The sequence below is a fragment of the Pecten maximus genome, chromosome 3, assembly GCF_902652985.1.
Source record: "Pecten maximus chromosome 3, xPecMax1.1, whole genome shotgun sequence".
Taxonomy (NCBI): Eukaryota; Metazoa; Mollusca; class Bivalvia; order Pectinida; family Pectinidae; genus Pecten; species Pecten maximus.
In genome coordinates, this window is record NC_047017.1 from 49570021 (window position 1) to 49595904 (window position 25884).

Consider the following 25884-nt stretch of genomic DNA (forward strand, 5'->3'; position numbering starts at 1 on the left):
CCATTGGGCCTCTTGTTTATATGTTAAGACTGACCAGTACTACAGCCTGTCTTGGTGTATATATAGATTAAGACTGACCAGTACTACAGCCTGTCTTGGTGTATACAGTGGAACTTCGTTAACTCGAACTCGGATAACTCGAATACCCCGCTTAACTCGAAGTACCTCGCCGGTCCCGGCTGAATTCTCTCTTTATCTTAGTAAAAAAAACTCGGATAATTCGAATTCGGATAACTCGAAAAACTCGGATAATACGAGGTAAAAATTTGGTCCCAACAATAAAAATCCTACTTGAAATGTTCGAATAACTCGAAGTATAATTTTCGTCGATCGGTGGCAAACGCCGACATTTTTTAAGAGCTAAATTCCGTTTGTAATACTGAACATATCGGCACTACTAACCTACATGCTATTATAAGTGTTTCATAAATTCATAAAAGAAATTGTCGGTTGAATCTTATAACAACAAGTCTTGGTGATAAAAAGTACTGCTTTACTTACATCAGGTAATTTCCCAAGGCGGTCGCCGATATCAGTACACACGATAGTCAACAACTCATGTACCCGTTCGCTCAAGCGGAACTAATCTCTGACACACCGGTAGATCTACCCGGCTGATGTTTTTACAGGTGTAGAAATGACACAGTCACCGGCGCCTATTAAATCTTTAAACTGCTGAAACAATAGCGTAATTACTGCCGAGGTGTTCAGAGTACAACTGTAACGGTCAGTGCTGTCTATTAAATCAGATAAAACGCCAACTCAGTTACAGTAACATTTTATACGCACATGCGCAGCCCAACTTCCGGTGCTAATACACATGGAAATGGCGTGGTTATCAATAAAAAGTAAGTAGGCCGATCAAACAGTATTTTATATATGTCCAATAAAAGGTAATGGTTCTGTTACGTTTTGTATGCAATCTGTGTTAAACGGTTATTTGTTTTGACATTAATAACTTGTTATTTTGTTGAATTCCGTTTTATCGTTTACCTTTTGCAAACATGACATGCACATCAGATCGTTATTGAAGTGACGAAGTGAAAGAAACTTTATCGTGACTGTATATCGGCAAAACTACACCAAATTACAAGTGACATAACGAAACATTACATATATATTTACATGTATTGACCAGTCTTCACACTAAACTGATGAGCGACAGAGCGAAGTTATAATGATTATATAATTATGACAAATATTGACCAAACTTTTCACCAAAAATGATAACTCGCTTAATTCGAACACTCAGATAACTCGAAGTTTTTTCGTGGTCCCGTCGACTTCGAGTTAACGAAGTTCCACTGTATATAGATTAAGACTGACCAGTACTACAGCCTGTCTCAGTGTATATTAGACTAAGACTGACCAGTACTACAGTACAGTCTGTCTCAGTGTATACATAGATTAAGACTGCCCAGTAAGTGACAATACAATAATAATCAGGCCCTGCTGCTGCTGACTAACAATGTGTATTGGGTTCATTGATAGTTTGACTGGCTATCCCTCTGTTACTATTTGACCTTCATTAATCACTACAACAAGAGATGTACAACATGATAATGTACTCTTACTATCAAAAGGGGAAACAAAACATTAGCCTCTCCACATGTTGTCAGTATACTCTTACTATCAAAAGGGGAAACAAAACATTAGCCTCTCCACATGTTGGCAGCATGAAGAAGTATCCTATGAAACAGCAGATCGGATTAAAAAATTTCCAACAGCATCAAGAATGAAGAAATTCCCCTTTTCAGTAGAAAGAGTAGAGAAATACCAAGATTACAATATGGTAGGCAGAGAAATACCATTTTTACACCAGATTATTGGGAAATATTCCTGTAATTGCTTAAATGATGGAGAAATTTACCTTACTGCAGACAGCAGAGAAGCATTCCTAGAAAAGCATACCCTGTACCTAACTATCAGCAGTACAATAAAAGCAGACCAAACATCCTTCCTACTACAGCAGATTCAGATGACAGTTGCTCCTGTAAAACAGACCAGTGGACAAGATCAATGCCCTCTATAACTGCCATCACATGTTAGATAGAAATCCGCTGATGACTTGATTCTCACCCAATTTGTTTGGCGTTACTTACTACCACTGATGCTGTCCATCTCAAGGGAAACACATAGACCTCGACCATAACTTGGGGAATTATAGGGGCAGTGTCAGGCAAAGACAAGTACAGAAGCAATGCCAAGCTATCTAGTTTCCATGCTTAAAACTATATTTGTCAATCTATTCTGAAACTAGTAAAGTTTGCACGTAATACATGCATACATGTCATATTTTATATATATTTATATGTAGCAGGGTATAGTTCATATCATATAATACTTATTATATATATTATATATAGAGCACCTGTTGTGTGGTTTACATCAGCCCTCATTCTGCTACCTTATTGTGGAGATAGCATCAACTCTGGAATGTACTTTTTGGGAAATAAAGGGTTACACAGATCTATTTTAAGACCAACATGTTACAAATTGTCGATAAGATGGCAGGTACACCCATTCAGAATCTGTTTAAAAAATCTGAGTTCTCCCTGCCCCATCCTCCCAGCTAGGAGACGATGGCAAAACACCTGTAGATGTTCGTACATCTGTTGCAGGATCAAACTTTCACTGTAGTGCACCTTAACCAAATTTGCAATGATTTTCCTTTGCTTGTTGTTGTTGTTTTTGGTCTCACTTGATAGACAATTTCCAAGTGTTAACTGTGCAGGGATAACTTTGGATTAGATTTTGGAAATTTTACCTTTTTTTTTTTTGCAGAATATCTCAATGAAATTTCAAAGGAATAGCCCTTATCCACTTTTTTCAAAATCTTGAAATTCTGCCATAACATTGATTAACCAGAGTATCTCCTGAAATTTCAGCCAATATATAACTAAAATAAAAATAAAAAATATTTCTATGACAGAGCAACATAGATTACTACTATACATATATAGTTTGACAAGAATCTGAGGGGCCTTCATGGTGATATGATGCTGTGATTGACCTTATGAATGACCTTATGAGTGACCTTGAAACTGCATTATAACACCTGCTATTGCAGAAATCCAGCTGTTAACTTTCATCAACTAAATTACAACTGCTTTAATACTTCGCAGTTTGCATGCAATCTGTATTATCATCAGAATTTGAAGTCCTTTGATATGAAAGAAAAGAGAAAAACACTTGAAGATCAAAATGAAAGTCCCTGCCATAAAAAATCAAGTTGTGTGGATATTCTCTGACTTTCTCTTGTCCAAGGTCAGATTCATCATCTAAATCAAATAAAATGCATGGAAGAAAAAAGTTTAAAACATTTTTATTTTTCGAAATGAAAAAGGTTGTTATGCAATATGGTCTTTGACACAAACATATCTGGAGAAGGTACCCAACTACAGGCCTAAAGCTTTTGGTATCACACTTAATGCTGTAAGTATACATGTCACACCACCTTACAGAGCGTGGGTAACGCTAATCATGAGGGATTGTCATGGAAGGACAGTGACACGAATTGTGTAATAAAAAAACTCCACATTCTTTGTTAACCTCTGTGTAATATTATATCCTAACGTTAGGGGTGATCCAGTTAAAATGTAGGCCACACATTTAGGCAGATGATGTCACGGTTGTGACATATGAGGTTTAGATGATGGTAGGGGGTCAGACAGTTGTCCCCTCCTCACCTGGGGCCCCACACCTACCTGACACTGATGGGGATACCTAACAAAACCTCTGTGGGTTGTATCAGTTTACAGCTAACTGTTTACCCACAAACTCCAAAGCCCACGAACAAAGCTTCAGTCCCCATTGAAGTTTAAAGGCTTTGAATTTCCTCCATTGTAAATCGTGACATTCTTCAGTAATCACTGTAGAAAAATGCAGGGACACATTACACAACATTTAGTAAGTGAGGGCTTCCTACTAGAGGTTTTTTTGTTAAATAAATAATAAACGATTTGATGGGTAAGCAAGCGAAAAATTGACATAATCAGTTTCAAATCTGGCTCTTAATAATAGCTGTAAAATTTAGCACTTTGAAGTAAAAATGAATGACATTAATACAGTAGCAGACTATGATTTAAATGATTACATTTAATCTGTAACATGGAGCTTTTACACAAACAGCCAAGTGAGACTTGTATAACCCTAACAAAGTATGATAAAACCTCATTTTACTGATCACTGACTTTAACAACATCCCTTAACATCGACCATATCCACCAGAATGGTGACATCCTTCATTGCCAACATCGCAGACTTAACTGAAAGACTGCCATGTCTGTCACGACGACTCAGTCCTGTACAGAGTCTGTAAAGTCAGGTTTCACTGTATAAGGGACACTTGTCACTCTAAGGGATCACAAAACACAACAATTATCAAATCTTGGTATGTTTGTGACTGGTAATAAGCCTGTCAATATCTGTTTTATTTTAGTAATAACAAATGCAATTTCTCTAGCTGTCACATGTTGATAAGCCCAGCCTCTGTGTGTCAGAGATTATGTGTTGGCTCCCTGGGCTAACTAGACGATAAATACTGCAGAGAAAAAAACATTACAAATTGATTCTCCCCATGGGTTTTTGACCTTTTGTCTTTATTTCAGTCTTGTCATTTTTGAAAGCTTTGGGACATTGGAATACAATCTAAATTGACAGAACATATTGGCAATAATAAGATTTTCATCTGCTGGCAGTGTGATTTGTAATGAAGTTTGTGTGTTTTGAATATTTTCTGAGGCTGATAGAAGGTCTCTGTACAGGCAGCTCTGTGGATTGATACTGAGTTAATTTTGAATTTGAACTTGTTGAATTCATGGGAACATTTTCTCTAGAGAGGTTGGTATCATGGGAAAACATTAAAGTGGCATAGCTTCTATTACAAATATGGATCAGATAGACTCAATGGCTGTTTTAAAGGCTTAACATGGCCTTTCTGGTATAGCTGGAAGCTCTTGGGGATAAGTTTGGACCACCTTAGGGCTGGTACACTCTTAGAGTGCCAGCAACCACATGGAGATAGATGAGGAACATTTGTATGCAGACCGTACCACATCAAGAAAGTGTGATCAAATATCAGATAAACATTCTAATCATATTTAGCAAATTAAATGAAGAGATTTATAATGAAAATAATTATATTTATTGATATTAAAGAAGAAATCATACAAGGAAATCTAAAATGAGTAATTTTTGGTATTACTAACTAAGGATTCTACTGTCGTGGAATCACTAGTGACGTCCTACCATGTGTTATGAATACTTTGTGGTATTACTAACTGAGAATTCTACTGTCGTGGAATCACTAGTGACGTCCCGCCATATGTTATGAATATATACTTTGTGGTATTACTGACTGAGGATTCTACTGTCGTGGAATCACTAGTGACGTCCTACCATGTGTTATAAGTACTTTGTGGTATTACTGACTGAGGATTCTACTGTCGTGGAATCACTAGTGACGTCCCGCCATGTGTTATAAGTACTTTGTGGTATTACTGACTGAGGATTCTACTGTCGTGGAATCACTAGTGACGTCCTACCATGTGTTATGAGTACTTTGTGGTATTACTGACTGAGGATTCTACTGTCGTGGAATCACTAGTGACGTCCCGCCATGTGTTATGAGTACTTTGTGGTATTACTGACTGAGGATTCTACTGTCGTGGAATCACTAGTGACGTCCTACCATGTGTTATGAGTACTTTGTGGTATTACTGACTGAGGATTCTACTGTCGTGGAATCACTAGTGGCGTCCTACCATGTGTTATGAGTACTTTGTGGTATTACTGACTGAGGATTCTACTGTCGTGGAATCACTAGTGGCGTCCTACCATGTGTTATGAGTACTTTGTGGTATTACTGACTGAGGATTCTACTGTCATGGAATCACTAGTCACGTCCCGCCATGTGTTATAAGTACTTTGTGGTATTACTGACTGAGGATTCTACTGTCGTGGAATCACTAGTGACGTCCCGCCATCTGTTATGAATATATACTTTGTGGTATTACTGACTGAGGATTCTACTGTCGTGGAATCACTAGTGACGTCCTACCATGTGTTATAAGTACTTTGTGGTATTACTGACTGAGGATTCTACTGTCGTGGAATCACTAGTGACGTCCTACCATGTATTATGAATACTTTGTGGTTATGAGTACTTTGTGGTATTACTGACTGAGTATTCTACTGTCGTGGAATCACTAGTGACGTCCTACCATGTGTTATGTGTACTTTGTGGTATTACTGACTGAGGATTCTACTGTCGTGGAATCACTAGTGACGTCCTACCATGTGTTATGAATACTTTGTGCAGGGTTAGCACGGGCCTTGAGAAAAGTCCTGAATTTCACCTTGGGCCTTGAAAAGCCTTGAATTTTCACCTTGGGCCTTGAAAAGCCTTGAAAATTGGTTTACAGCCTTGAAAAAGCCTTGAATATTAAGGTTTCATTAGGATAAGTGAAACCCTGGCCACTGATCATTTGGATTCAACTTCGTCCATGTCGCCTCCCCTACAGACGTTAATAATTACCATGTCAAGTTGTATTTTGATCAAGTGGATAGTTATAAGTTGCCTTTTTGTTCTCTTGTTCCCTCTCAAGATGACTTAGATGACAGGTAAAATGGGCCTTGAATATTTAATTAAGACATTGAAAAAGCCTTAAAAAGGCCTTGAATTTGTTTTGACAAAATCCGTATGAACCCTGTTGTGGTATTACTGACTGAGGATTCTACTGTCATGGAATCACTAGTGACGTCCTACCATGTGTTATAAGTACTTTGTGGTATTACTGACTAAAGTGAGGAACTGTACTGTAATTTTATTTCTGTAAAAGCTATCTTTTTTTTTTTAATTGTCGTGTATTATCACACATTTATATCGACTTTTCCAGGTCTGTATAAGGTTGCATCAAATCCAAACTCATCTTCCCTGTTTTAATTTTTTCAGATAAATTTAATTGTTGAGTGGGTGTATCTCTCTATTTGCACTAGAAGTATCTTATTCTCATACATATTGCATGTAGAAACCCAACACTTGGCATTTATGATGGTGTCCTTACTAACTGGTCAGAGTGTTTGCTGTCAGTTTTTACCTGCCTTACAGGTAGGGCGTAAGCATTGTACTTGATGCCCCTAATGCATGTAATCGTAAGAGGCGACTTAATTTGGGATTTTATCTTTTCTTTCTGAACAACTTCCTAATGTCTCCATTGATACTGCCTCACTTTTGGCCTTTAGTTGAGTGTTCGCCCCTGTGACGAAGGCTATGGGTTCTGTCCCCTGGCCTTTAGTTGAGTGTTTGCCACTGTGACGAAGGCTATGGGTTCTGTCCCCTGGCCTTTAGTTGAGTGTTCGCCCCTGTGACGAAGGCTATGGGTTCTGTCCCCTGGCCTTTAGTTGAGTGTTCGCCCCTGTGACGAAGGCTATGGGTTCTGTCCCCTGGCCTTTAGTTGAGTGTTTGCCACTGTGACGAAGGCTATGGGTTCTGTCCCCTGGCCTTTAGTTGAGTGTTCGCCCCTGTGACGAAGGCTATGGGTTCTGTCCCCTGGCCTTTAGTTGAGTGTTTGCCACTGTGATGAAGGCTATGGGTTCTGTCCCCTGGCCTTTAGTTGAGTGTTCGCCCCTGTGACGAAGACTATGGGTTCTGTCCCCTGGCCTTTAGTTGAGTGTTTGCCACTGTGACGAAGGCTATGGGTTCTGTCCCCTGGCCTTTAGTTGAGTGTTTGCCACTGTGACGAAGGCTATGGGTTCTGTCCCCTGGCCTTTAGTTGAGTGTTTTCCACTGTGACGAAGGCTATGGGTTCTGTCCCTTGGCCTTTAGTTGAGAGTTCGCCCCTGTGACGAAGGCTATGGGTTCTGTCCCCTGGCCTTTAGTTGAGTGTTTGCCACTGTGACGAAGGCTATGGGTTCTGTCCCCTGGCCTTTAGTTGAGTGTTTGCCACTGTGACGAAGGCTATGGGTTCTGTCCCCTGGCCTTTAGTTGAGTGTTCGCCCCTGTGACGAAGGCTATGGGTTCTGTCCCCTGGCCTTTAGTTGAGTGTTCGCCCCTGTGACGAAGGCTATGGGTTCTGTCCCCTGGCCTTTAGTTGAGTGTTCGCCCCTGTGACGAAGGCTATGGGTTCTGTCCCCTGGCCTTTAGTTGAGTGTTCGCCACTGTGACGAAGGCTATGGGTTCTGTCCCCTGGCCTTTAGTTGAGTGTTTGCCACTGTGACGAAGGCTATGGGTTCTGTCCCCTGGCCTTTAGTTGAGTGTTTTCCACTGTGACGAAGGCTATGGGTTCTGTCCCTTGGCCTTTAGTTGAGAGTTCGCCCCTGTGACGAAGGCTATGGGTTCTGTCCCCTGGCCTTTAGTTGAGTGTTCGCCCCTGTGACGAAGGCTATGGGTTCTGTCCCCTGGCCTTTAGTTGAGTGTTTGCCACTGTGACGAAGGCTATGGGTTCTGTCCCCTGGCCTTTAGTTGAGTGTTTGCCACTGTGACGAAGGCTATGGGTTCTGTCCCTTGGCCTTTAGTTGAGAGTTCGCCCCTGCGACGAAGGCTTTGGGTTCTGTTCCCTGGCCTTTAGTTGAGAGTTCGCCCCTGTGACGAAGGCTATGGGTTCTGTCCCCTGGCCTTTAATTGGGTGTTCGCCCCTGTGACGAAGGCTATGGGTTCTGTTTTAGATGTACCAGAGTCTATAAAAATGGTAGCTGCTACTCCTTCTAACGCTCAGCCTTATGGGAGTTGGGTAACTGGTTCACCCATTGTCAGTATAATGTGACCGGTAGGGGTATCCTGTTGGGTGTCTTAGTATGCTTCAGTTCCATGCTATCACAAGGTGACAAAAACAAGATATCAATGTGCAAAAAGGAAAAAAAGTGAATCAGATCTCTACTCGGGAACTAAGATATGGTTTGTTTTTATAAAGATATTGATCTTTGGAGTGTAAGATAAAATTAGAACACACCTTATGGTTTGTGTCATAAGGGTGTGGACCGGAATCAGTGAGGGTCAGACTCGAATGATCAGAGGATGCAGGAATATCTCATGTGGGATTTGTACCCCTCCCCTGATGGAGAAGATAGCTAGGTGATGCGGTTAAGTTCTAGGAAGGGGTTTAATCTCTAGTCCTGGTGCAGTATCTATTGTAGGCCTCGAGATCACAGGTAGATGTTACACCTGGTGGCCAGGTTAGGGGAGGTCTAACACGGCTCCATTAGATGATCACATCTGATCGGTTTCATGCATTGTGGTAATTTTAATTGTTGGTTCCACTACGATGGAGTAAACAAGGTTGGAGAGGACATGATGTCTCGTTTAAGATATACCTCATAAATGTCAAATAGATTCTGTAAAACTTGGTCACACAGATCTACACCTCATCAATGTCAAATAGATTCTGTAAAACTTGGTCACACTTATCTACACCTCATCAATGTCAAATAGATTCTGTAAAACTTGGTCACACTGATCTACCGAGTTTTATTGGATCTGAATCAATTACCAACATATATGTAAACAACATTTTTTATTGGTTTCCCAGTATATACTTGTCATGAGGTTGTGTTGCGAGGATGTACAGTATATACTTGTCATGAGGTTGTGTTGCGAGGATGTACAGTATATACTTGTCATGAGGTTGTGTTGTGAGGAAGTACAGTATATACTTGTCATGAGGTTGTGTTGTGAGGAAGTACAGTATATACTTGTCATGAGGTTGTGTTGTGAGGATGTACGGTATATACTTGTCATGAGGTTGTGTTGCGAGGATGTTCGGTATATACTTGTCATGAGGTTGTGTTGCGAGGATGTACGGTATAAACTTGTCATGAGGTTGTGTTGTGAGGATGTACGGTATATACTTGTCATGAGGTTGTGTTGCGAGGATGTACGGTATATACTTGTCATGAGGTTGTGTTGCGAGGATGTACGGTATATACTTGTCATGAGGTTGTGTTGCGAGGATGTACGGTATATACTTGTCATGAGGTTGTGTTGTGAGGATGTACAGTATATACTTGTCATGAGGTAGTGTTGTGAGGATGTACGGTATATACTTGTCATGAGGTTGTGTTGTGAGGATGTACAGTATATACTTGTCATGAGGTTGTGTTGTGAGGATGTACAGTATATACTTGTCATGAGGTTGTGTTGTGAGGATGTACGGTATATACTTGTCATGAGGTAGTGTTGTGAGGATGTACGGTATATACTTGTCATGAGGTTGTGTTGTGAGGATGTACAGTATATACTTGTCATGAGGTTGTGTTGTGAGGATGTACAGTATATACTTGTCATGAGGTTGTGTTGCGAGGATGTACAGTCAACAACATGATGATTCACTGTCTGTAAATATAAGATAGCAGAACAAATTTAGGGGAATATATTTCTGATAACTTCTTTAAAAACAGGCCTATTATGTGGTCAGATATAACTTGAATAGTTAGTAATAGCGTACTTACCTGTACCGAGATAACAACACATACCCTGTACAATGGTTTACCTGTATAACATGTACAGGTATTGACCACACCACAACACCTGAATGCCAGGGTCGGTAGATTCACTGTTTACAAAAGCCAAATTTATTGATCAAATATTTCTAGCATGTCAGTTAAGATTAAGAGCGGGACTGAAGTTATTTACAAGTGTAACTATATATATATAACCCGAATATTTACTAGTGTAGAAATGGATCCAAGAACTGAAGCAAAAGTGAGCAATCAGTTCTCAGACCATGCATGCAGTAATAATTTGCTTTATCGATCAGCTGATGACCATGATATGGCTGTTTACATGTGGAGTGAGATTTATCAGAAGCTAAATGGAATGTATGGAGATTCAAGTGCTGTAGACACACACCAATCACATAGTCAATCATTTCACTCACAATGGCCAAAACATTGATAAGAACAAAGCCAAGCATAGTCTTCCAAGGAGGCAGTAGACAATCATGACTCTGACAATGAGTAACCTTCCAGAGAGAAATGCTTGAATATCGATAAACATCTGCTGTACTATAAATACCTTGGAAATTCCTGGTAGAAAAGTATTTGGTCTTTGTAGATTCCACAAGTTTACTTTAGATAAATTAATGATCAATCCGCCAGTAACATCGAGTGTTATACATTATCATGTTAAGTATTTTTATCAGTTCACATTGCTATGAAATAGAAGAAAGCCTTGTCCTTTTTAGACAACAAAAGATTACGACTTTAATACAAGATGATATTGATATAGGTGCTGTGGCCATGATTTTTAATCGTAGATTTCATAATTATTCGTTGGGACTACAGTCAGGCATTTAATAAAATTAAAAATTAAAAAATTAAAAAATTATTAAGATACATAATTATATGTTGTCTTTTGAAGCTAATTGTCCCTTTAAAGTAGAGCTGCACATGAACTTGGTATCTGTTATTTAAATTGACCGATATTTTTTTTATTCCTTGTTGAGTATCAAGGACACAACCACAGTCGGTTTGAAATGAACTTCCAATGCTACTCTATCAATTGACTCTGGAGTCATAAAAATGTATGAGTGTCCAGCTGAGAAGTTATTTCTGTGTATTCTGGTACGGATAGTCCAATTGTTTGAGACATTTCTCATTATAGCCAGCTCAGCAGGAAAGCCAGTATAAAGCGGACACCTGTTAATTCCAGTAGAGTACTCCTGTGGATTGGTGTATAAAAAACGATTAGAAACTAAGACATATTTTATCTGAGGACTGGAGTGTAGGATTGTTTGTATAGGATGGTGGTGATGAATACTAGATGGCACAGTATAAATGTGTTTAGGGAGGGCCATTAGATAGAGAACAAACCAACATTTCAATACATTGTATTCTGGAATTAGGGCTTTTGTGTTGACTTTATTTTTTTTGGATAAATCAAAATCTGAATTAGAATCCCTGGATACAAAATGTGAAAATATGTTTTAGTCAAACTTTTGTATGAAGGGTTCCTCCTCTCTGTAGTCATCTAGTATGTACATGAAGTTTGAAGACTTCAGTATGAAGGGCTACCCTATATGTACTTTGAAGATTTCTGTATGAAGGGCTACCCTATATGTACTTTGAAGACTTCTGTTTGAAGGGTTACCCTGTATGTACTTTGAAGATTTCTGTATGAAGGGTTACCCTGTATGTACTTTGAAGACTTCTGTATGAAGGGTTACCCTTTATGAAGGGTTACCCTGTATGAAGGGTTACCCTGTATGTAATTTGAAGACTTCTGTATGAAGGGTTATTGTGTACATAGTGTGAAGACTTCTGTACGAAGGGTTACCCTATATGTGCTTTGAAGATTTCTGTATGAAGGGTTATTGTGTATGTAGTGTAAAGACTTCTGTATAATATAAAGAGTTATCCTGTATATAGTTTGAAAACTTTTAAGACTCATATACCAGGTTTCCCTATGTATATAATTTAAATAAACCATTTTGGTTGAGATTATAAAGTGTAAGTTCTTTATAATATTGTCCAAACTGTTTACCTTTGTGGGTTGTGATGAGACAGTGACTTGATGTAGTCTGTTTGTCCCGGTGTGCCCTATGATGACCTACCCCATGTCCTGACCAGTTCTGTTAATGTTTAGCTGAGATGTTTTATGGTGCCAAGTTCAGACTTTGGGTAGCCTCTCCCATATTTCTTGACATTGGGCTAGGGGCTGACTTTTGTGGTATCCAGGTGTTCTGACCAGTTATATGGTAATGTTTTCTTTCACACCTTGTCTGACAGCTATGAATACAGGTGAGTATTGACCATCCCTTTAACTGGACAGAGATGCATTACTTCTCTGTGTTAAAGATATTTCTGATGGCTATAACACACCCTTTCATACATACACAATGTTTTCTATGGGCAGTATGTAAACTTATGAGCAATAAAAATGTTTAATCTTCATGTTTTGGGAATTTGATAGCTGCTTAAAGAAAACTCATTGAAAAAATGTTACTTTGGACAAATATGTTGAAAAGAGTGAAAGGGCAGTATTAGATTACCAGGTAGTCACAACAGTAAATGTCTATATAAACAGGTCACATGTCATTGGGTACAAGTCACACCTGTAAATGTCTATATAAACAGGTCACATGTCATTGGGTACAAGTCACACCTGTAAATGTCTATATAAACAGGTCACATGTCATTGGGTACAAGTCACACCTGTAAATGTCTATATAAACAGGTCACATGTCATTGGGTACAAGTCACACCTGTAAATGTCTATATAAACAGGTCACATGTCATTGGGTACAAGTCACACATGTAAATGTCTATATAAACAGGTCACATGCCATTGGGTACAAGTCACACATGTAAATGTCTATATAAACAGGTCACATGTCATTGGGTACAAGTCACACCTGTAAATGTCTATATAAACAGGTCACATGTCATTGGGTAAGTCACACAAGTAAATGTCTATATAAACAGGTCACAAGTCACTGAGGGCATGGATATAAATGTATACATCAACAGGGGACTAGTCACACCTGGAGATGTTTACAGCATCAGGTCACAGGGGACTTGAGACTAGTCACACCTGTAGATGTCTACATCAACAGGTCACAGGGGACTGGAGACTAGTCACACATGTAGATGTCTACATCATCAGGTCACAGGGGACTGGAGACTAGTCACACCTGTAGATGTCTACATCATCAGGTCATATGGGCACTAGTCACACCTGTAGATGTCTACATCATCAGGTCACAGAGCACTGGTTAATTGGGACTAGTCACACCTGTAAATGTCTACATAATAGGATGTTGGTGTCTGGAAAAAAAATGTGTTGATAGAAAACTGGTCATTTTAGGGCCATCAAGCTCAAACTTTTATGGTACACTTTTGTAAATATGTCTATCAGTATGTCAAGATGTGTTTCTTTACCATCAAACCCACACCAGAGGTTAGCTGTTGTGTTAGTTGGCCATTACATGTAACATCCTCCCGATTGGGTCATTCAATATGTGGTACTTTGGCAAAATGACAGCATAAATATTGCTTTAATCTACTTTGTTCGTGTGTTTGCTGAAGTACATGATGTCTAGAAAATGGAAACAAATTGCTGAATAATTACTCCGGTACTTGGTCCAATTTTCCTACTATATAAAATGACAGAGATTTCAGCGAAAAACAATGTTTCAGAGCACTGTTATTTCATGGGAGTGTTTTTTCTTTTCTTAGAAATTAATCTATGTTGTATTATTTGGTAAGGCCGCAGTGTTTATTTTATGTGATGAAAGTTGATCTTTACAAAGTAAAATCTTTATATCATGATATACATATATGTATATGTATTAAACATTGGTAGACCTGAGAAGCCTCTAATTTCAAAGTTTTTTTTTAATTGCAGGCAAGGGCATTTTTCCAAGCAGCATACATCCTGACTCCCCACATGTACGAGGCCCATTATAACTGGGCTGCGCTTGCTGATCAGGTCAGTATATGTAATGATACACTTGTTACGTACTTGTCAGGTACGTACTACATCACAGTAGAGATACTGCAAAGGTGTATAAATCTTATTTTCAAGATTTTTGGGTTGAAAGCATGGAGGTAAATTATGTTTTTGCCTGTTCTGTTTATAGCACACTGTTTTCTATGACAAGTATTGTGTATATTCCAATTATCACTGCCCTGACTCATAAAACTTTGATAATATAGAAACTGCAAAAATATGTCCTCTTACAGTATCACAAATAACACATAGCAAGGTAACGATGTAAGGTAGTTATAAGTTACTTACATCAGTATCACAAATAACACATAGCTAGCCAGGTAATGATGTAAGGTAGTTATAAGTTACTTACATCAGTATCACAAATAACACATAGCTAGCCAGGTAATGATGTAACGATGTAAGGTAGTTATAAGTTACTTACATCAGTATCACAAATAACACATAGCTAGCCAGGTAACGATGTAACGATGTAAGGTAGTTATAAGTTACTTACATCAGTGTCACAAATAACACATAGCTAGCTAGGTAACGATGTAAGGTAGTTATAAGTTACTTACATCAGTATCACAAATAACACATAGCTAGCCAGGTAACGATGTAAGGTAGGTATAAGTTACTTACATCAGTATCACATATAACACATAGCTAGCCAGGTAACGATGTAACGATGTAAGGTAGTTATAAGTTACTTACATCAGTATCACAAATAACACATAGCTAGCCAGGTAACGATGTAAGGTAGGTATAAGTTACTTACATCAGTATCACATATAACACATAGCTAGCCAGGTAACGATGTAACGATGTAAGGTACAGTCAAACTTCGATGTTTCGAAGTTCAAGGGACTAACAGAAAAACTTCGAAACAGCGGGACTTCGAATTATTCATGGTTGACAATAGATCGATGTTTTCTTGATAATGACCATATATGTTAACGTACATTACATGTTCTCTGTGTCTTCGTGATGATCGTCGCCTGTCAGGCTCAAAAGTTAATTTATACCTCAAACACAACAAAATAAAAATACTTTTCATTAATTATACCTAAGCATTTTATTAATTAAACAAACTATGTATCGGTTACAAAACACTTATATCGCGTCTTATTATACGTCCCTGGTTTAACAGATAAAGCAAAAGAAGTACAATGCACACTTACGTAAGTCGTTAGGCTTTTCTGCTAAAGACACACACGGTTACGTTATGTGCATATAAAATACGGAATGCCGATCGGTTGGAGAATGCATGATTGAATGACAAATAATCGATTTACTTGGATATTTATGTATAAGTTTGCAATGTGACACTTATGAGTGAAGACATCGCTAATTGTTTGTGTTTAGAATCGGTCCGCTTGTTTTATAGTTCCGTAAAATTTACTCACCGACCGCTGATTTCAATGGCGGCGAAGATTATCAGAGACGACTACCGAAATGTTTTACCGGAGTGATTAAATGTCATGGCTTCTAAATACACCTTTTATCTATCAATTTGGTCTGATTATTAATTAACCCCATGATCGGGAGTGACAACACACGCTATCGTTATCCCTATTGTCAGTCAGGGCAACTAGGGGAGAAGTGTTAAATCTTGCCGCGGGGGTCACGACCAACACCTGTCCAGTGGTCAGTACAGGTAAACTTTTGTTCGAATCATGAGATGTCAGTTACCTATGACATCATAGCTAACGGGCCATGAAAAAAGTTCGATACATCGAAAACTTCGATTTATAAAAATTCGAATCATGCATAGGTTCGTTAGTAGCGTTATATAGTAAGGAAATTCGGGACCAAGCAAAAAGTTCGATACAGCGAGAAATTCGAATCATCGAAGTTCGAATCATCGAGGTTTGACTGTAGTTATAAGTTACTTACATCAGTATCACATATAACACATAGCTAGCCAGGTAACGATGTAAGGTAGGTATAAGTTACTTACATCAGTGTCTAAACAACTGGCTTCTTCTTCAAGAAAATATTATTTTATTTGGTCGTTAAAAATCACCTGAATGACATGCTCTGAACGCATAAATAATAAAGCGACTTTCATATCTTTGATATTTTACGAGTTGAAATGGAGAGGTAGACCATTGTTCATTTCACTGTCTACTAAACATATCTCTATCTGTCTGTGATACTGTTTTTTTTTTACAATTGTGAAGTTTCATATTTGATGCCAGAAGATATTCTAATTTCATTTTTGATGAAATAACATCCATACCCAAGAAGCTAGAAGTGAACACCCTGGCATAAGAATCTCACAATTATCTCTTTGTAGCTAGATATGATAGGATAATGTTGGGGAGAATGTGATAGGGTAATGTTGGGGAGAATGTGATAGGGTAACGTTGGGGAGAATGTATTAAGTGTAGATGACATACATTGCTGCCAGTTGATATGATTTATACATTCTGCTGTGACTATTTACCTGCATTAATCTGCTGTATAAGACTATCATTACCAGTAAATATTTTATCTGTGAAATCTCAATACAACTGATAGGATTTGAATTCACTCTACGTGGTTTCTTGGGTTGTATGACAGGATCCTTCACTCTACGTGGTTTCTTGGGTTGTATGACAGGATCCATCACTCTACGTGGTTTCTTGGGTTGTATGACAGGATCCTTCACTCTACGTGGTTTCTTGGGTTGTATGACAGGATCCATCACTCTACGTGGTTTCTTGGGTTGTATGACAGGATCCTTCACTCTACATGGTTTCTTGGGTTGTATGACAGGATCCTTCACTCTACGTGGTTTCTTGGGTTGTATGACAGGATCCTTCACTCTACGTGGTTTCTTGGGTTGTATGACAGGATCCTTCACTCTACGTGGTTTCTTGGGTTGTATGACAGGATCCATCACTCTACGTGGTTTCTTGGGTTGTATGACAGGATCCTTCACTCTACGTGGTTTCTTGGGTTGTATGACAGGATCCATCACTCTACGTGGTTTCTTGGGTTGTATGACAGGATCCATCACTCTACGTGGTTTCTTGGGTTGTATGACAGGATCCTTCACTCTACATGGTTTCTTGGGTTGTATGACAGGATCCTTCACTCTACGTGGTTTCTTGGGTTATATGACAGGATCCTTCACTCTACGTGGTTTCTTGGGTTATATGACAGGATCCTTCACTCTACGTGGTTTCTTGGGTTGTATGACAGGATCCTTCACTCTACGTGGTTTGTTGGGTTGTATGACAGGATCCTTCACTCTACGTGGTTTGTTGGGTTGTATGACAGGATCCTTCACTCTACATGGTTTGTTGGGTTGTATGACAGGATCCTTCACTCTACATGGTTTCTTGGGTTGTATGACAGGATCCTTCACTCTACGTGGTTTCTTGGGTTGTATGACAGGATCCTTCACTCTACGTGGTTTCTTGGGTTGTATGACAGGATCCATCACTCTACGTGGTTTGTTGGGTTGTATGACAGGATCCATCACTCTACGTGGTTTCTTGGGTTGTATGACAGGATCCTTCACTCTACATGGTTTGTTGGGTTGTATGACAGGATCCATCACTCTACGTGGTTTCTTGGGTTGTATGACAGGATCCTTCACTCTACGTGGTTTCTTGGGTTGTATGACAGGATCCATCACTCTACGTGGTTTGTTGGGTTGTATGACAGGATCCATCACTCTACGTGGTTTCTTGGGTTGTATGACAGGATCCTTCACTCTACGTGGTTTCTTGGGTTGTATGACAGGATCCATCACTCTACGTGGTTTCTTGGGTTGTATGACAGGATCCATCACTCTACGTGGTTTCTTGGGTTGTATGACAGGATCCATCACTCTACGTGGTTTGTTGGGTTGTATGACAGGATCCTTCACTCTACGTGGTTTCTTGGGTTGTATGACAGGATCCTTCACTCTACGTGGTTTCTTGGGTTATATGACAGGATCCTTCACTCTACGTGGTTTCTTGGGTTGTATGACAGGATCCTTCACTCTACGTGGTTTCTTGGGTTGTATGACAGGATCCTTCACTCTACGTGGTTTCTTGGGTTATATGACAGGATCCGTGAGATATTATAGTTTACAGTGCTGTAATCTACTCATTCAAATGGCATTGCACAATTTGTTGGAAAAATATTTCATAAAATTTTCTTTGCTGATTTTGTATAATAATATGATAAGTTTATTGTCGAGGAAAAGGTTCAGTAGTATCCATCCTATACCATCAGCATGATGGTGTCAACTATAGAGTCAGTAGAATAACAATATGTCTGCCATTGGTGAATTGCTAGATGTAATGAACAATTCACACAATTGAGGCATATATGTCACATAAAAGTGAAAAGACTGAAAGAGTCCAAATTGATATCAATAATTCTCATTTTCTGTTAGGTCTTTATTGACCACTGTGTGTTAGTGTCCAGCAGAATGAGTATGTTGTGGTGTTCCACTTGACCAGGTGCCCTATGGTGAGGTTACAACATAATCACTTTATTGTTGGACATCCTAGAGGTCACAGATGTTATCTGGTCCAGGACTGGCTTAAGGTCACAGCAAGCACTGTAATTAGATGACCAGTCATTTATAATAGAAAAGTGACCCTGGTCATTTACAGAAGAATTTGTATAGGGACTGGGCCATGCTGTTGTGATGGAGTGATTGTCCACCACTGACATTATGTGGTCACTGTAGTGATACTGTCATTTAGATGATGACCACTTTTCAGCTGAGTCTATAGAGAGGAGTGATGGGCCAGACTATGATAGGTCTAATCTCACTGGTGTTGTAGCTTGTTAGTACGGTGACAGGACATAATAGCCCTACCTATAACTGGTCAGTGGCCATTTCAGGTGTCCTGTGACACTGACCACAGAAACATTAGCATGGCCCTTCTTTTTACTCAGACATGTGTTTTCTGTGGCGTTAAATTTGTAATGGCCATAAAATCACTTTGTGGCTGTGTTAGATATGTACTTCATTGTACATTCCATTATAGTCAGACATAATGTAGAGAATCTGGCATGACCTTTCCTCAAGGTCAAGGTTTCCATCATAATCTTGTAGTGGATACTAAGTGATATAATCTGTTATTTGACTTTAGGTTGAAATTCTTACATAGGTTTCCCATTCAAAGAAGACTTATGAAAGTCTCAAATAGGTTGGCTCCGAGATCTAATTGTGATATCAAAATACAATACATGCATTATTTGGAGATCTTACCTCCATCCCACCCAAAAAATACTTTATCTGAAAGGGTATGTTTTCCTTTAAAAACTATGTTTCAACTCTTTACCACAGCTTTGTAACCCTGTTGATTTGGAAATGTCTGCAGTCATGCTTACTTGTTTTACTATATTGCTGTTGAATGTTAGTATCATTGTGTGAATCCATAACACAGGAAGACAGGTATCTTGTAACTAAATTCAATTCTAATTCATTGTATAACATATCTGCATTTCAAATAATCTACAATGTAAATTACACATCCCTTGACGCCAGCGATGTTGTTGCCTCTCGGCCAGCCTGAATGATTAGCCTAATTTAGATGTGGTGATTACGAGAGGCCACCTGTCCTTGGATGACTAGGAACTGATCACTGATGTGGATGACTAGGAACTGATCACTGATGTGTATTAGTACGTGATATTGGTCACTTGCTCCATGTAACTTCATTAATACACAATTGATAAACACACTTCCATAGCTTTAATCACCAGCATTGTCACGACTTTGTCCTGCCAATTAGGATCCTCTAGAGGTCTCTGAGGTCAGACCTGACTGGCCAGGGATGGTCAGCTGTACCAATGACCCTATCAATAATAAGATGCTTGATTCATTGTCTGGGTAGATGACAGACTGGTCATTGGAAGTTATAAATGTGACAGTTTGATACGGGATAAACCACTTCAGTACAGTAGTTCTGGTGTAGTGGTTAATAATCCTGATCTGGAACTCCTTCAGACCTTCATCAACAGCTTATGAGTCAACCAAAGATTTTTGCCCTCTTTCTATATAGGTCTGGAATTTTCTAAGCACTGTATTTATTGTGCATAACATCTCAACATTTCTGATAAAGGTACAGTTGTATATGCTATTTTCACTGATCAATTTCTCATCAAAAATCATATTTATAGATGTAAAATTTTTTACAAGATGAAAGAAACATCAAGTGAGTTTTCAAAGATAGAAATTAGAAAATTTTGAGTTAGTTGCCTTAATTAAAACATTTTTATTTTTTGTTGTATCTTGTTTTGTGATGAATATTTAATTTACTGTGTTTGTTTACAGTTGGGAGATTTACAGAGCAGTTACAATGCAGCCAAGCGAGCGGTGGACGCCTTCCCTGACCATGTTGACTCCAAAGAACTCCTCAAACAGCTTAAACATCATTTTTCACTTCTATAGAGATTAATCAGAATTTAAAATATTTAAAACTATTAAGTGAAAGTGATTGAGCAACATGCCTTGTGTTTGACTTGTGTTATGCTGAATGTCTGTGATATAGTTCATGTCAGTAGATATTGCTGTTTATTACACATGTAGTCGTCTCAGATTATTAAGAGTCTAGGTGTATTTTGACCTTTCATACTGTGTATCAAGTATTCTCATACTTTTAAAAGGCTAAATTATTATTCCTTAACAATGGCATCCCTCAGTGTTGATACTGTATTGCCCAATATGATAGACAACATTGATAGGTATAATTTTTATTGAACATTAATTTAGCACTGTAAAAATACCTTCACCTGATATTTCTCTTATTGCACCGACTCTACTCCCCACACCTTTGTAAACAATACTTTATACACTCAAATATATGTAAGCTCTCAAGTCCCTGTGACTGTAGCTTTACACTGGAGTTATTATGTAACAATTTTATTTTCACACATTTAACATTACAGCACAGGGGCCTGACAAATGTAGGACTTATATTTATCTGGCAAAAGCTTGCTATTAGGCCAACCTTGCAGTTTAGTAAAAATGCTAACAAATGTTATCTTAAAATCACCAGTAGATCTAATGATCCTACTCAATGTTATACAATATCTACATTACAGTCACCAGTAGGTCTAATCCTACTCAATGTTCCTCTCTGAACAAGCATCTAGCTTTCTCCCTTTATTTCCTGTAGTGTATTTGGTACCATGCAGTTAAGCGCCCTGTTACCATGACCACCATACTTATGGGTATTATCAATTGAAGGAAACAATATTAATCTGTGTCTCATTTTGGTATTGTGAGTTACACAAGAATGCAATTTGTACATAAACCATCTGTACAGTAATTGAGGTGAAACATATCCATATTTGTTTACAGGTAATTAACTTTTATTAGTTGAATACAATGATGTTAAATGGATGTTGACATTTGTTAATTTGTCATAAGGCCTCTCAAATATTCTTTGATCTTCTTTGTCCTTCAAAAGTCTGCTCTAGTAGAAGTAGTATTGATGAACCCTGTACAGGTGTTTACAGGCAGATTGCGATGATATGCAATGTTATTTCTGAATGGAGTCTTGTCCAAAAGTTATCTGAATCTGTATTGCATGCTTTGGAGAGAGGCATTGTAGTTTGTGAATAGGTAAGATAAATATCAAAATACCTGTGGAGACAATGGTTCTGCTCTGATAAGCACTTGAGTAAATATGTAATCCCGGAGGTATTTAACCAACTTACGTGGTTAAATGGGCTGTGTGCTACCTTCACACTGGGATGAGCACACATAGTCAGTAGCTGTCCTCACCTTAAGTCCATTCATTCCTCCTTTCCCCCCACCGTCACCTGATAATGTGTCATTTCAACCAGCACAACATAATGAAATCTTCATTCGAAAAACTATTCTGAAAATGTATTTCAAAAAGAATTAGTGGTATGTCAAAAAATGTTCAGTCAGTTTGACTTTCCCTTTTCATTGCAATCATTGGAATGGAAAATCTTGCCTGTTTAGTTGTGACCTAAAGCAAAATATTTGGATTACTATTTTTTTTTGTAAAGGTTTTCGCTTTAAGTGGGAAGCACATCCATGCTAATGATTCTGTTTGCTCACCTGGCTTTTCAGGTAGTAAAACCTATCAAGTCAGGTGTGTGTATCATTTGCATGATATAATCGTTTCAATCCCACTGAATAGGTACATGTATGATATATATGTTTACCTGTTGGATGTTGTTCTTATGGAAAAAGTGAAAGGTGCAAATTAAAATGAAGTGTATTATATTTCAAAATGTATGAACATTTTCATCAAGCTATATTAAAAGTTGGTGTTTTTGGAATTCAATGAACCAGATACTTAATTTATTTCTCTATTGCATGCATGTTAGTAAACCAGGTGGTTTGATATGTTTGATACATATATAGTCCACGGTACATCTGGGGTACTGTACCGGCTTCTTATTAGTCTGAAAGAGACACTTATATACATCCTTTATCATAAGATACCATTTCCCAAAACCATGGGCCATTTATTGTCAAATATTTTTGTTTCATGTGTAACTAATATTTGCCTTCATAGGCCAGGTTTATAAAATTTCTATAATACATTAATGTATCACTTTCATCTGTCTTACTAATGTGTGTGAGAATGAAGAGGTCCATCACACTGTCCTGTGTTAAAAGTTAATTGGCTGATATTATCATAAACATTCAGCGTACCTGTAAACTGATAACTCCGTCCAGAAAATATGATGCATATTTGCTACAGTTTATTATGTTTTAATTGTTAGCTATCATTTGTTCCTATGTTTGTATAAATCAATTATTGTATATGGTTATTATGACTGATGATGATGTATGTTACCTTTGTGTCAAGATATGGAAATAAATGCTATACATTGATAAAAAAGATTCATGTTTTGTTATATATACATGCATATTTTAGTTGAAATTGAATTTAATACAGGCTGGTAGAAATTAATGAGGAAGGACCATTTATTTTCTGAATTTTGATAGCATCATGCAAGCTAATCCGGTGTGCACTGATTATGGTTCATTAGAAGCTAGGATGTTTGTGAATTTGGGAGAGGGCGTTTCATAAGTCGCAATAACTTGTGGTTGATCCCTTTGTCGCTTTATTGACAATAAAACATGTTTAAACTAAAAACAATATAGAAGTAATATAAGGAAGAATTTGTAATTGAATTAAACAATTGTTCTGTGTTGGCGATGTGTATTTTTCTTTTTTATGACATTTGATAGAAATGATAGTTGATCTTACAAACAATAATAATTCTACTGTTTTAGAGTGAATGCTTGGGTCAATCTGGACACAAGATTCCAGTGGATATACATAAATGCATTAAAATGAGTAAGTTGATTATGTTAAGACTCATAAATATCACGAAAATAGGAAAATGAGACAAATCTGTAAGTAGGCCTAGAATAAATTCAGTGTTCAACAGTACATCATTTTCGTGTAGTGCCCGACAGTACATCATTTCTGTGTAGTGTCCGACAGTGCATCATTTCCTTGAAGTGTCAGACAGTACATCATTTCCGTGAAGTGTCTGACAGTACATCATTCCTGTGTAGTATCAGATAGTACATCATTTCCGTATAGTGTCCAAGAGTACATCATTTCTATGTAGTGTCCAACAGTACATCATTTCCATGAAGTGTCAAACAGTACATCATTTCCATGAAGTGTCAAACAGTTAATCATTTCCATGTATTGTCCAACAGTACATCATTTCTATGTAGTGTCCAACAGTACATCATTTCCGTATATATAGTGTCTGACAGTACATCATTTCATGAAGTGTCTAAAAGTACATCATTCCTGTGTAGTATCAGATAGTACATCATTTCCATGTAGTGTCCAACAGTACATCATTTCTATGTAGTGTCAGACTACATCATTTCCATGAAATGTCAAACAGTAAATCATTTCCATGTATTGTCCAACAGTACATCATTTCTATGTAGTGTCCAACAGTACATCATTTCCGTATAGTGTCTGACAGTACATTATTTCCATGAAGTGTCTAAAAGTACATCATTCCTGTGTATTATCAGACAGTACATCATTTCCATGTAGTGTCCAACAGTACATCATTTCTATGTAGTGTCCAAGAGGACATCATTTCCATGTAGTGTCCAACAGTACATTATTTCCATGAAGTGTCAAACAGTACATCATTTCCATGAAGTGTCTGACAGTACATCATTTCCATGAAGTGTCTAAAAGTACATCATTCCTGTGTAGTATCAGATAGTACATCATTTCCATGTAGTGTCCAACAGTACATCATTTCTATGTTGTGTCCAAGAGTACATCATTTCCATGTAGTGTCCAACAGTACATCATTTCCATGTATTGTCCAACAGTACATCATTTCCATGAAGTGTCAAATAGTACATCATTTCCATGAATGTCATGTCCGACAGTACATCATTTCCTTGTAGTATAAGGCAGTACATCATTTCCCTGTAGACAGTCCATCATTTCCGTGTTGTGTCAGACAGTACATCATTCCTGTGTAGTAACAGATAGTAAATAATTTTCGTATAGTATCCGACAGTACATCATTTTCGTGTAGACAGTACATCATTTCCATGAAGTGTCAGACAGTACATCATTTCTATGTAGTGTCAGACAGTACATCAATTCCATGTAATGTCCAACAGTACATCATTTCCATGTAGTGTCCAACAGTACATCATTTCCGTATAGTGTCTGACAGTACATCATTTCCGTGTAGACAGTACATTTCCATGTAGTGTCCAAGAGTACATCATTTCCATGTAGTGTCCAACAGTACATCATTTCCATGAAGTGTCAAACAGTACATCATTTCCATGAAGTGTCAAACAGTACATCATTTCTATGAAGTGTCCAACAGTACATCATTTCCTTGTAGTATAAGACAGTACATCATTTCCATGTAGATAGTCCATCATTTCCGTGTTGTGTCAGACAGTACATCATTCCTGTGTAGTATCAGATAGTAAATAATTTTCGTATAGTATCCGACAGTACATAATTTCCGTGTAGACAGTACATCATTTCCATGAAGTGTCTAAAAGTACATCATTTCTATGTAGTGTCAGACAGTACATCAATTCCATGTAGTGTCCAACAGTACATCATTTCCATGTAGTGTCCAACAGTACATCATTTCCGTATAGTGTCTGACAGTACATCATTTCCGTGTAGACAGTACATTTCCATGTAATGTCCAACAGTACATCATTTCCATGTAGTGTCCAACAGTACATCATTTCCTTGTAGTATAAGACAGTACATCATTTCCATGTAGACAGTCCATCATTTCCGTGTTGTGTCAGACAGTACATCATTCCTGTGTAGTATCAGATAGTAAATAATTTTCGTATAGTATCCGACAGTACATCATTTCCGTGTAGACAGTACATCATTTCCATGAAGTGTCTAAAAGTACATAATTTCTATGTAGTGTCAGACAGTACATCAATTCCATGTATTGTCCGACAGTACATCATTTCTATGTAGTGTCCG

At 38.0% G+C, this 25884-nt stretch overlaps 1 protein-coding gene across 2 annotated transcripts in view; it reads left to right on the forward strand.

Moving 5' to 3' along the window:
- The window catches only part of LOC117324444 (tetratricopeptide repeat protein 8-like), an 80315-nt gene extending 57060 nt beyond the window's left edge, over positions 1–23255 (forward strand). Inside the window, exons 10-11 of one of the 2 annotated variants that reach the window (XM_033880297.1) lie at positions 14342–14425; positions 20703–23255. In XM_033880297.1, coding sequence (XP_033736188.1) covers positions 14342–14425; positions 20703–20819 — 201 coding nt within the window. In that variant the 3' untranslated portion in view covers positions 20820–23255. Of the gene's footprint in view, positions 1–14341; positions 14426–16311; positions 20491–20702 lie in introns of those variants that run through there. The other variant, XR_004531995.1, reaches the window with a different exon arrangement.
- Positions 23256–25884: the final 2629 nt, after the last annotated feature.